This window comes from Bubalus bubalis, chromosome 1 (assembly GCF_019923935.1).
Source record: "Bubalus bubalis isolate 160015118507 breed Murrah chromosome 1, NDDB_SH_1, whole genome shotgun sequence".
Taxonomy (NCBI): Eukaryota; Metazoa; Chordata; class Mammalia; order Artiodactyla; family Bovidae; genus Bubalus; species Bubalus bubalis.
Window position 1 is genome coordinate 128,336,426 of NC_059157.1, and position 13,145 is coordinate 128,349,570.

Sequence of the window (13,145 nt, forward strand, 5' to 3'; positions counted from 1 at the left end):
GTATCATAGGCTTGGAGATTCTTCTATTTTATATAACTCTATTTTACTTCCTCTGTGTTTATAATATTTGACTGTTTTATCCTCTCATTCTATTATTTTTCTATTTTCTGCTCTTATTTTCCTATAAGTTTAATTTTATGAGGTCAGTTTTTCTCTAAATTGATTGTGAATTGAGAAGGAATGGAAAATGTTTTATGTGTTAACTTATAAGAACCGTATAGTCATGAAGATAACACACACATTAGTACTCAGTGTTGACAAAGATGGGGAAAGTAAGCCTCTTCATATATTGCTGGTGGCTTATAAACTGACATAGTCTTTTTGGCAATATGAATCAACAGGTATGTGTACATAATTTTTTACCTAGAAAGTCGAATTCTAGGAAATTGTTCTAGGAATAAGCATGTTATCTATAGCATGTTTGTATCAATTAGCTTTGAATGAATAACAGACTGCCCAAACTTAATGGGTTAAAATAGCAAACATTTATTACTTTTCATGTTCAGTAGGTTGATTGCATGGTTCTTCAGGTCTGGGTCAGCTCACCAGGAGCTGAATGGCCTAGCTGAATGACCTCATTTACATATTTGGGCCTCAGCTGAGATGACTGGGCCCAGTCTCTGTGTGGTCTCTCCTTCACCAGGAGGCTAGCCCAGGCTTCTTCATATGGTGGTATCAGAATTCCTAGCAACCAAAAACATGCAAGCCCCAGTACATAAACACTTTTCAAGCCTCTACTGGCATCAAATTTGCTAAGGTCCCCACTGAGAAAAGCAAGTCAAATGATCACACCCAGATTTAGGGATGGAGAAAAAGAGTCTACTTCTTGACTGGAAGAGCTACAAAATATTTGGGCCGTTTTTCTCCTATACCATATGTTCATCTCAGCACCATCTATAATAACAAAATGGGAGGGGATTCAATGTCCAAAGGTAGAGGTCTTGTTAAATAAATCAAACATCCATACACACATCCAAACATTCCATCATTTACAAATGATGGAAAAGAGTTAATACTATCAGGAAATGGTCTCCATATAGAGTTAAGTGGGAGAGAGAAATAATTATAAAATCTCATTTTTGTGAAGCAAAAAAGTATAAAAGCATAGGTTAAAAAAAAGATTGAAAGGACATGCAACAAAATGTTAATCAATGTATCTAATGATGAGGTTACTTTTAACTTCTTTATGCTTTCCTGCATAAGAGCTAACAATTCTATTATCTAGCACTACCAAAGCACTTTATGTATGTTAACTTACTCAATCCTCATGATGACTCAGTAAGATAGAGTCTACCAATATCATTGTCCAGATGGGAGAAACTTAATAACATACCTAAAAAGGTCACACATCAAGGAGAAGGAAGATTCTTGCTTTGAATCTAAACTCCATGCTCTTAACCACGAATCTCTTTTTAAGTCAACTGATTTGTCTCAGGTCAGAGTGTGATGTTTGATAAATGGACTATATCATTGGTTTCAAAAGTTTTTAAAAAAAAAATCACTAAAACTCTTTTATTGCAAATGTAATATACTCTAGAAGTATATCGAATAAAAGATGAAGTTCATTCTGCCAGGATCCCTGTACCATTCTCAGAGATAACCATTATTAGCAGTTTGGTGGAGAAAGTAATGGCACCCCACTCCCGTACTCTTGCCTGGAAAATCCCATGGATGGAGGAGCCTGGTAGGCTGCAGTCCATGGGGTCACTAAGAGTCGGACACGACTGAGCGACTTCACTTTCACGCATTGGAGAAGGAAATGGCAACCCACTCAGTGTTCTTGCCTGGAGAATCCCAGGGATGGGGGAGCCTGGTGGGCTGCCTTCTATGGGGTCGCACAGAGTCAGACATGACTGAAGTGACTTAGAAGTAGCAGCAGCAGCAGTTTGGTATATATTTCTTTCTTTTACATGTATTTACTTATCTAAATACACTGTGTATGTGTGTGTAAGTGTGCATAGGTATGTGTGTATACTTTTTCATACATGTGAAATCACACTCTACACTTGCTATTTGGTGATATTTTGACAGGTCTTAGAGATCTTACCATGTCAATCCACACAGATCTGCTTCATTCTTTTTTGTGATTTATCAGCCTCTGCTAAAAAGAAGAATCCCAGAAATACCTTCGTGGTATAGGCTTTCTTTGAGGGACAGGGTGAGAGCAAAGGGTCCCCAGAGAGCTTAAGGAAGGAGAGACATGATCATGAGAGATGTAAAAGGATGACCCCAAAATACTTGTAACATTGTACTTGTTTAATAGGACTGCTGTAACAAAGTACCACAAACTGGGTGGCTTAAAACAGAAACTTGTAACTTACAAACTTAACTTAGAATTTTCTGGCAGTTCAATGGTTAGGACACTGTGCTTCCAGTTGAGGAGGAGCAAGTTTGATCCCTGGTCAAGGAACTAATGCCTTGGGGTGCAGCCAGAAAACAAACAAAGAACAAAGAAAAAACTAAAAAGAAAAACAGAAACTTACTCTCTCACAGTTCCGGAGGTGAGAAGTCCAAAATCTAGGCAGGGCCATGCTCCCTCAGTAAGCCCTAAGGAAGAATCCTTCCTTGCCTCTTCCATCTTCTTGTGGCTCCTAGCAATGCTAGGTGTTCCTTGGCTTGCAGCCACACCAGTCCTATCTCTGCTTCCTCACAAGGCCTTCCCAAGCGTGTATATGTCTTGTGCATTTGTCATCTTCTTACAAAGACACCAGTAAGGCTGCACCCTAATCTAGTATGACCTTAGCTTAATTTAACTAATTAACATCTGCAAAGACCCTATTTTCAAATAAGGTCTATTCCGAGGTTGCAGGTAGACATAAGTTTTAGGGGAGACCCTGTCCAGCTCACTACACAGGCCTACGGTTTCCGCTTAAATAAAAGTGTCATTAATACTCAACTGTCAAAAGGCATATTATTCTGCTGAGAACGTATGGATTCCCCACTAGTAGGTTTTGAAGGGCTTTCAAAAGAAATTCAATGCATTGTCAGAACAATCCAAACAAACTTTACTTCACTTTACCTGTGAAAATGAATCTTCATCTCATGGACAGGGACGCAGAACATCAGATTTAAGTAGAGTATCATAATTTAAAGAACTCACTCTGGACTTCCCAAGTGGTCCATTAGTTAACAAATCCACCTGCCAATGCAAGGGACACGGGTTCAATTCCTGCTCTGGGAAGATTCCACATGCTGAGAAGTGCCACAACTACTGATGAAGCCCCTGTGCCTAGAGTTAGTGCTCTGCAACAAGAGAAGCCACCACAATGAAAAGTCCATGCAACAGAACTAGAGAGTAACCACTAGAGAAAGCCCACGCACAGCAGTGAAGATCCAGTGCAGCCATAAATAAATAAAATTATTTAAAAAAATGAACTCACTCCAAATTTTCACAACATAGCTGAATCATGTATTACTATATCTTTACAATTTTGCACTTATGTCTTTTGCCATAATCACAATGCAGCATGTGTCTTACAGAAGTAAGATTATTTAAGAAGGAACTAACCAAATAAACTCCAAAATTGCTATTCCTCCATTCTCTCTCATTCTGAGAGGAGAAACCAGAAATGTTTCAATTCCCCACCCAGTGCTCTCATCTTATTCTTGGCAAGAACCCAGAGGGGCCCTTGATCACTTTTGGTAGGGGCAGTGCATTACCTCCTGAGACAAGTCACTTCACCTTAAAACAAGTTCTTCTACAAAACTGTAAGTGTAGGCTCTATCATCTCTAGGCTTCACACTAGAACATGGAGGCTCAGCGAAGTATGTATGCATGTTATACAAATACATGAGAAAAAGATTGGAATGGTATATATGAAATATTTTGTGTGATTTTCCATATCTCCCTAAAATGTTATGAGTACCAATTAACTAATTAAAAAAAATAATTGTGGGGTCAATTAGAAAACTATTTGCTCAAGGTCACATAGGAAGTGGTAGAGCTTGGATTGGAACCCAGGGCTGAACAACCTCCAGTAGGGATGGAATTCTTTGGCCTCTCCCCTAGTAACCTTGAGCTCCAGCTTCTCCTGTCCTTACAGGTCTGGAAACTCTGCTCACCCAGCAGGGCTTCCACCTCCAGCTCCAGCCCTCATCCCAGAGACCAGGACACAGCAGAGGAGGGTTTGATAGGGACAGGCCTTTGGTCTTTGGTCTTGAGTGAGGCTGTACAGGTGGCTTCCCTGGTGGTTCAGCTGGTAAAGAATCCACCAGCAATGCGGGAGGCCTGGGTTCAATCCCTAGGTTGGGAAGATCCCTGGAGAAGCGAGTCTACCCACTCCAGTATTCTGGTCTGGAGAATCCCATGGACTATGAAAGTGAAGTCGCTCAGTCGTGTCTGACTCTTTGCGACCCCATGGACTGTAGCCTATCAGGCTCCTCCGTCCATGGGATTTTCCAGGCAAGAGTACTGGAGTGGGGTGCCATTGCCTTCTCCCCCATGGACTATAGGGGTCAAAAATAGTAGGACACGACTGAACAACTTTAATTTCATTCAAGTCTTTGGTCTTGAGTGAGGCTGTACAGAGGCAATTCTGGCACTCCCGAGCCTCGTCCTAGAGCAGCCATGATGGCATTCGCCTTTGTGTCCTTGGAACTAACAACTGTTGGAGGAAGAAGACCCAGCACTAGGCTCCTCACCAGCTATGTGATTTAGAGGGAAAGAGGAAATGGGCTTCGGCGACGGTAGAGAACCCTTCGCCTTGAGTATGGATTATTATTCGGATGGTTATTATCCTTATCAGCGCTGTCGTCACTGTCACCGAATGTGCGACACCTCCCTCCCCCAAGGCCAGAGATTGCGCCAGAGCCCCAGCCCGCCAGCAAGCAGGTGACGCCGCCGCTGACGGCCAGAGGAGGAGGGAGACGAGGGTGCGTGGTCTTCGGTGCGGCGAGAACTGTCACGTGATCCCCAGCACCCAGGGCGGAGACGCCCTCTATCCCTCCCCTTCTACCTCCGGACTCACCGGCGCGCGTCGCGTCCTCAGGCGCTCCGGGCTTCCCCGCGTCACCTGCAGCCAGCGCGCCCCCCCGCCCCCCCCACCGAAACGCCGTCATTCATTCCTCCTACACTGCTAGCGCAGCGCGGGCCTCTGGGGCTGGGAGAACCGCAGCGCGCAGCGCGCGCTTTGAGCCCGAGTTTCGGCACTAATCTCGGCTCTCTCCTTGGAGGAGTCTCGGTAACTGGGCCGACACGCGCGCACCAAGGCAGACCTACACCCCCAGCCCTGTTGCTGGCGCCGAAACTCGGGCTCAAAGCGCCCGCCGCGCCCTGCGGTTCTCCCAGCTCCTGAGGTCCCCAAGTACCACCAGGGGCACACAAGAGCCCAAGCATGGATATAGAAGAACAGAGACACTTAAGAGATAGACGTAGACACCTGGAGTAGGAAATGGCAACCCACTCCAGTATTCTTGCCTGAAAAATTACAAGGACGGAGCGTGGCGGGCTACAAGTAGTCACTGGTGTCGCAAAGAGTTGGTCACATACTCATGCAATGTACAATACATAATTTTTTACTGCTGTGTAAGGCAAAGGTCTTTCTCAAAATATTATAGCTTAAATTTTAAAAAAGAGAGACGTAGACAAAGACTACGACACAAAAAGAAATGGGTCACCAAGGCAGAGACACAGAGACGTCGAGGTAGACTGACAAATAAATAGGCACAGACAGAAACAGAGGGCGGTCACAGAAACAGACTCCAGATGAACAGTTTCAGACCCGAAGAGCAATCCCACACGAGAGCGCGCCAAAGGTGGGGACACCATCCATTGGCCTGAGCTATTCCTGCGTCCTGCGGGTTCCCGCACACCTTCCCGCGTATCCGACTCTCCCCCCGCCACGCTTCCGGTGTCCGCCCAGCTTCGAATGCTGGCCCTGCTTCCGGCCCCGACCCGCTCCCCAATTCCCAGTGCCTCTAGAAGCATCTCAGAGCTTGTCTGCAAGACTCTCCTCCCGCCCCTCGCATGCCGGGGTCGCTCCTGCCTTCCCCCGAGTCCCGCCTCTCCCCGCCAGATCCTGCACCCGTTGTGGCCGATACGGTTCGCCCAGGCGCCAATCCCGCCAATGGCAGGACCCTCCCATTTTCGATCCCGTATCTCCGCAGAAAGCCGGAGGCGCTCGGGTCCCGGCACACACACAAACACACACCCCACCCCACCCCCGGCCCGCCTCCCTGCCTCCCACCCCTGGCCGGTGTCCGCCCCTCCTTCCCCGCGCCCCGCCCGCCCCGCTCTGCGGCAGTAGGGCGCTCATCGTCATTCCGCTCTCGCCGCCGCCCCCGCCCCCCGCGCACCGCCCCCGCCCGGTCCCCGCCGCCGCCACCGCCGCCGCCGCCGCCTGCCCAGCGGCCGGGGAGGCGGAGGCGCGGGGGAGGAGGCCCCGCTTGGCTCCGCAGCCCCGGATGCTGCATGACTTCATCCTTCCGCCGGCTCCCCTGCTGAGCGAGGGCCGGTCCGGCAGCTAGCCCGCCGCCCGCGCCCCGCCGCAGTCCCGCGCCCGCCATGTCCGAGATCCTGCCCTACAGCGAGGACAAGATGGGCCGCTTCGGCGCCGACCCCGAGGGCTCTGACCTCTCTTTCAGCTGTCGCCTGCAGGACACCAACTCCTTCTTCGCGGGCAACCAAGCCAAGCGACCCCCCAAGCTGGGCCAGATCGGCCGAGCCAAGAGAGGTACACGGCCGGGACCCGAAGTCGCCGCTTGACCCAGAAATCCTTCCCCGGGCGCCCCCCGGCTGCAGTTCCCCGCCAAGCGCCCTCAGCTCTTGCCGCAGACCAGCGCAGCCAGCCGCGGTTGGGGGAGGGGGGTGGCGGGTAGAGGGTGGTCCCTGCTGCAGTGTTGTGTCCCCCTCTTCCCCTCTCCTGGGAACGCAGTGCCCCGGATTCGATGCTCGCCACCTCTGGAAGTAGAGCCTTGGCACACGGGCGAGGGGGAGGGGCCGACCAGGGCATTCGGGGCTGCCTGAAGTGGGGACGTTGGGCGACTGGCCGCTTCTACAGGATCAAACGCTGAGTCGGTGTATGCTACGGAAGAATCTTCGCGAGGGGAGGGATGCCCATTGGAGAGTGGGCAGGGGGGCGGGGGGTTCGGTTGTCCTGGTTGTTTGCATGGGGAAGGGGCTCTGTTGGTGCCAGGATCGGAAGAGGGGTTGAAACCACAAGGTTAGGTTGGGGAGAGGGCTGGAATAGATGGAGATTCGAGTTGAGGAGGGGATCCTGTTGAAGGGAGGGTGGAAGAGGGGGATCCCATGAGCAAAAGCTTTCCGATCAGCTCGGAAGTAGGAGAGCTCAGGCAGCGGGAGGGTTTGGACTGGAAGGTTGAACGGCTGGAGTCTTAGGAAGAGGGGCGTTCCTCCGCAAAGAGAGGAGCGGGTCTATGGGAGCTGGGGGTCGGCCTTGGGTTGAATCGGCAGGAAAGAGCAGATGGGCAGGGCACTGTAGCACAGTGGTCCCTGGGGCGTCTCTGGGCAACGGGCAGTAGTTGAGTGGGGCGCGAGGACCCGGGGCCCAATTCTCGCCGCTGCCCCCCGAGGCCGCGCGGCTGACGCGCTTTCTCCCTGCGCAGTGGTGATCGAGGATGACCGGATAGACGACGTGCTGAAGGGGATGGGGGAGAAGCCGCCGTCCGGAGTGTAGACGCGCCGGCTCAGGCGGCGGGCTCCGGGCCCAGCCCCGCGGCGGCCAGGAGCGCGGGCCGGCGATGCGGCTGCCGTTGCCCCCCGCCCCGGCCCAGGCGCCCGCGGGCGGGGACTGCAGGGCCGCGCCGCCTTTGGGTTGCAGTCGCTGCCGCCGCCGCCGCCAGGCACTCCGGAGCTGTCCGCTTCAGCACCACGGCGGCGGCGGTAGCGGCGGCGCGGACCGGCCCGGAGCCCGCCGCCGCGCTCTTGCACTTTAGAACCTCGGGCCGCAGCCCCACCCCGCACACCGGAACGGACAGAGACCCGCGGCCCTCAATCCCCGGCCCGTCCCCTCCCGCACGGCTCCCCTGCCCCGCCCCTCTCCGGCAGGTCTGGTCTGCAAACCGACTGCCTGCCGGTGTCGGACCTCGAGCGCAGCCAGGGATGTTTGGCTGCGTATTTGCATGAGCTTCCCACCCCTCTGAGCCCAGCCGCTCCTCACCCCTACCCCTGTCTAGCGTGACCCCAGCCTCAGCCTCTTTCTAAGGGACTTCCTCAGCACATTTGTATTTTTATATCCGACTCTTTGTTTACTAATTCCCCTCATGGTTCATGCCCTGCCCCCCATGGTCTCGGCCACGCTCTTCTGCGCCTGGCAGAAAGGATGGATGTTGAGGCTGGGATGGGACAAGCCCCCAACATGGTAACCAACCACATGACCAGTCTGCCCATGCCTGATTCCAGGCGGCTCTCTGGCAAACCTCCTCCCCTCAAGGTATCACCTTCCAAGGGCCCAGGTCTGATTTTACCTTGGACCTTTGCGTCCTGCCCCTAGGATTCCAAACAGGGGCTGCACTGCATCTTTGGATGACACCTGTGGCCCTGGAGATGTTCTCAACCCCTGGGGGTGTCCTTTGTAAATGTTCCTCCATCCTCACTGTACCAGGAGTGTGTGAATAAACACAGACCTCCCTGTGTGTGTGTGTGTGTGTGTAGCTGCTGCTTTGGTTTGCTAAGAAGTCAGCCCCAAACGGCTCCAGTTCTTTTTAGGGAGGGGATAAGGTACTTGGGAATCTCAGGTGCATGTTACTGGCAAAGAAGGGTTGGCAAGTAAAAGTCAGGTCAGTCTGGCCTGGAAACACCATAATAGTGTGGTCTCCTTGGGTAATAATACAACCTAAGCAGGATAGGTCACCAGAGTTGGGGCTGGAGCTGGGGTCAGAAGCAATCTAGATTCAAAGTCTGCAGCCTTCTGTCAATTAATCTAGGTTGGATGGGGGTCAATAACAGGCCCCAGGGATGTAAGTGTCCAAGTCTGGCTGGCATGCAGAAGGGTTGTGCTGGAGATGAATTACTGGTGATTCAATATGGTGGGGGAGGCAGTTGGGGAATCCAAGAGAGGTCTGAACCTGTATTTTTTTCATGTGGGGTTGCTTCCATCAGCTCTATATTAGACATGATGCCCCTGGGGTGTGAGCACCTTGGACTTGACCGCCCTGAGTCAGGAATACCAAATACTTGAGCCTGGAGCAGAAAGGGAGGCTGAAGGACCATGTTTATGGCCTCACAGCTGAATGGCACTGAGGAAGTCCTCATGATCTGAGTCCTGGAGGAAGCAGGGTGGGGTGGGAGGTCTAGGGGGTGAGAGGATCTGTGCCCCAAGGGCCAGCTGGGCCACACTGAGCTCTTTGCCCTTCTGCATGAGGTAGAAATGAAAGTGGAAACCATTGCCATAGGTTGCATGCCTCAAGGACCAGCCATAATGAGCTTGAGCATAGTGTCTTGTCCGAAAGTGGGGGGCAGCAGAGGTCAATGAGATGAACCGGCCCGTAGGGACCAGCACTCGGCTCACCTGCAAGGCAGATAGAGAAGCCATTGGTGAGAAGCCCACCTCCAGGTTCTTAAAGGTCAGTACTGCACCAGATCCCCTCCCAGTGAGACCTCAGGTTATACCCTGCATCCAGTAGCTCAGGGCTTTCCATGGCAAAAGGCTGAGGCTCCCTCTCTGCCTCTGGCTGTTCCATGGGTGTCAGGCTACATCTTAGATAGGTAGGAGCATGGGAATGATGTCAGATGCAGGGGGCACTGCTTTCCTCTCAACTGCTGACCTTCCCTATCTGGGGTCTGGCCACAACCTCATCTCTGTGATAACTCAGTATCCAGTCCTCAACCTCTGGGAGCCTGGCCACTCCAGCCCCCTATAATCTTGACCCAGCTTAACATCCTCTTCCTTCAGGTAACCAGAATCCTGAAGGTGACCCACTACTTGCTCCAAACCATGCCTCCTCTGGCTTCTAAGTTCTTCAAGTCTCCTAAAACCTTAACCCTTCATCCCCAGCTCTTTAAAAAAAAAAATATATATATATATATATATATATTATTTATTTATTTATTTATTCTTGGCCTTGCGGCCTGTGGGGTCTTAGCTCCCCAACCAGGGATCAAACCTATGCCCCCTTCAGTGGAAGCGAGGAATCTTAACCACTGGACTATCAGGGAATCCCTCCCCAGCTCTTGAATAGCCCTCTTTCCCTTGTTGCTCCCTCACCTCATTTAGCACCTGGTCCACAGTGTGGACACCTTCAGAGGACACAGTCCAGGGATCCTGTTCACCAGTCAACAGGGCATCCAGTGTGCCCTTCTCAAGCACCACGTCGAAAGAGCCACTAGGGAAGCCCAGTGCCCGCACATCCATGGTCTCCCATCGCAGCGTGGGCACGTGGGCATACCGAGCCCTCATGGCAGCCACCACTACTGATGAGTAGTCCACACTGGTCACATCAGGGAAGCCCCCAAGGAATAGCTCGTAGCTCAGGGCACTGTTTCCACAGCCTGGGGTGAGAAGGGGTGGGTGACAAAAGGTCTAGTTAGCTTTGGTTCTCACCTCCGCAATTATCCATCCACTCTTGGCCTGTTTTCTTGAAGCCCAAAGGCTCCTGTACTGAGGGAGAAGCAGCATGGTACAAGAGCATGAGCCCGGGAGTCGTACAGATCTGGGCACATGTCCTGGCTTTATCACTCCTGGCTGTGTGGACTAAGGCAAGTTGTTTACATACTAGGAACTTGGATTTCCTTGCCAGAAAAATGAAGACAACAATACCTACCCTACATACAGGATGTGATGCACTAAATTTAACAACTAAAACACCCAAAGAGTAGGAGCTCTGAACTTAAAAGTTCAAGGATTTGGGTTCTGATATCCCTAGTCATAAAGCCCTGGTAAGTCATTCAACTCTCAACTTCAGTTTTCTCAGACTCAGAATGGGGACAATATTATAATATAAAAGTTGCTCAGTCATGTCTGACTCTTAGTGACTCCATGGCCTATACAGTCCATGGAATTCTCAAGGCCAGAATACTGGAGTAGGTAGCCTTTCCCTTCTCCAGGGGATCTTCCCAACCCAGGGATCAAACCCAGGTCTCCTGCATTGCAGGCAGATTCTTTACCAGCTGAGCCACAAGGGAAGCCCAAGAATACTGGAGTGAGTAGCCTATCCCTTCTCCAGCGGATCTTCCCGACCCAGGAATTGAACCAGGGTCTCCTGCATTGCAGGTGGATTTTTTACCAACTGAGCTACCAGGGAAGCCCTGGGGATAATACTGGCATGTAGTATTATTAACAGGATAACACTACTATTATCCTAATTCCTAATCTCTCCTCTGATGACATCAACCATGGGAAGACTTCATGTTAGGGGTTTTTATCTTACTTGGGTTTCTAAGGCAGAATCAACAAGTAGAAGGGGAAACTTAAGTGGGGACACACAGTGGAGATGACTGCCTATATTAGATTGGCCAGAAAGTTTGTTTGGGTTTTTCCATAACATAGGAAAACCCAAACGAACTTTATGGCCAACCCAATAATTTCTTCATGTACGCTTGAGCACCACATATTGTTGTTCTCTTGACGAACAGAGCTCCTGTCATTAAGGAGCTGATGCTCTGGTGAGGGCAGCAGATGTGTAATCAGGCAACTGCCTCATAATGTGATAAGTGTTTCAATAGGGACAGGCTGCAGGAGCACATGGGAGAGTCCCTGTCCCCCCACCTTAGGTGGGTGGGCTAACAGGTTCAGGTGAACTGACAACCAATCAAGAGTCTTGAAGAATCATAACACTCTGGTGGGAAGTTTCTGGGAAGCAGTCCCAAAGGGATGGAGGGAGGGTGGAGGTTAGAGGAGTGGATGTGGACCTACTGCCCAATGGGCATGGTCTTCCTCAAAGATCTATTGGTCTCTTCTAGGCCCTCTTGTGGTCAGTATCACCAAGAACAGGCCTGGATGACAGTTCTTGGTGGCCTCACATGGGGATACCCAGATCTGGGGATCAGATTGCCTTTAATCCCCATTTGCCTCCCTAAGAGGATCACAAAATAAGCTGCTGGGATAGCCCTAATCTAGCAGGCAGAACTTGGCACCTGGACAGATGCCAGATACTGCTGACTGGTCCTCAGCTGCCCTTGTTGTGTTCCTCAGACTCTGGGAAACAGGAAGAGTACTGTCTTGCCTGGGAAAACCTAATGTGTACCTCCCAACACTGGAACCACAACAGGCTCTGGGACAGGAGGTGAGGATGACTGAGCAGGAGACCCTAACTCAGTTCAGGCTGAAATCCCACTAAGTTCTCTGACCCACAATGCCTTCATCACCCAACACCTGACCTCATATGCCTGCAGTGCTCTGTCAAACTGTGGACAGACCCATTGTCCCCTTTGGTACAGGAATGGCATCTTCCAAGACAACTTTATTAAAGATGGAGGGAAAACAAAACTTGACCACAGAGCCACTTTATGCCCACAAAGCAGTGACTTGGGACTAACAACTAAGATGAGGCTTGGAACAGCTACTGTTTCCCTAGGTGGGGCCTTAGGGAAGCAGAGCTCTGGATCCAAGATCCAAGAATGCATCATATGGGAGCCCAGAGCTATGTGAATGCTATCCCCAACACCAAGCGACTGAAGTATAAACCAGATTACCAGTTCACTAATTTATAACAGGAAAAATAGCCATCATGGGGTCTGGACAGTCAATCCTCTGGTCAGTCCCTTGTGTCTCTATAGGAAATACACACTTAAGACAAAAATATAATCAGAAGATTCTACAGAGCTTGGAGTCAAGCCAGAAGTGAGAACCAGAGAAGTATAATGACAGCAAAACTGGGCAGCCACATACACTCATCTGCAATGAGGAACCTAGCCACAGGGACTAGACACACAAGTGTTCAGGCAAGGTCCTCTTTCTCTGAGCATTCCCAGAGAAAGTGCCTCTCTGACTCCCGTTTTCAATAATAATAATGATAGCTAACAGTTTTTGAACACTGGGTCTCTCGCTAAGTACTTTATAAGGATTATCTCAGTTTATTTTCCCAGTAGCTCCAGAGAGAAGACACTATTACAGCAGCCATCACCATTTTCCAGTTGTGACAGCCTGGAAAGCCTAACATATTTACTACTTGGCAGTTTTCAGAAAAAATTTACTGAACCCTAAGCTAGAACTCCGGGAGTTGGTGATGGACAGGGAGGCCTGGCGTGC

The 13,145-nt window shown here is 50.6% G+C and overlaps 2 protein-coding genes across 3 annotated transcripts in view; one reads left to right on the forward strand and one right to left on the reverse strand.

Annotated features, from left to right (window-relative positions):
* LOC102404191 (endothelin-converting enzyme 2) overlaps positions 1–13,145 on the reverse strand; it is a 32,896-nt gene that overhangs the window by 17,011 nt on the left and 2,740 nt on the right. The window contains exons 2-3 of one of the 2 annotated variants that reach the window (XM_025287380.3): positions 10,164–10,447; positions 8,999–9,467 (exon numbers count right to left, since the gene is read on the reverse strand). In XM_025287380.3, coding sequence (XP_025143165.1) covers positions 9,180–9,467; positions 10,164–10,447 — 572 coding nt within the window. In that variant the 3' untranslated portion in view covers positions 8,999–9,179. Of the gene's footprint in view, positions 1–8,998; positions 9,468–10,163; positions 10,448–13,145 lie in introns of those variants that run through there. The other variant, XM_006056705.4, reaches the window with a different exon arrangement.
* On the forward strand, positions 6,275–8,592 carry CAMK2N2 (calcium/calmodulin dependent protein kinase II inhibitor 2). Its single transcript, XM_044944098.2, has 3 exons — positions 6,275–6,671; positions 7,564–7,635; positions 7,868–8,592. Exons 1-2 carry the CDS (start codon positions 6,503–6,505, stop codon positions 7,632–7,634), a joined length of 240 nt encoding a protein of 79 aa, XP_044800033.1. The 5' UTR covers positions 6,275–6,502; the 3' UTR covers position 7,635; positions 7,868–8,592.

What these genes read in the sequence shown, in the direction of transcription:
- CAMK2N2 (XM_044944098.2), top strand. Translation starts at nt 6,503, where the DNA reads ATGTCCGAGATCCTGCCCTACAGCGAGGACAAGATGGGCCGCTTCGGC. An exon ending in GATCGGCCGAGCCAAGAGAG is followed by an intron (nt 6,672 to 7,563) that starts GTACACGGCCGG and finishes CTCCCTGCGCAG; the next exon opens with TGGTGATCGAGGATGACCGG.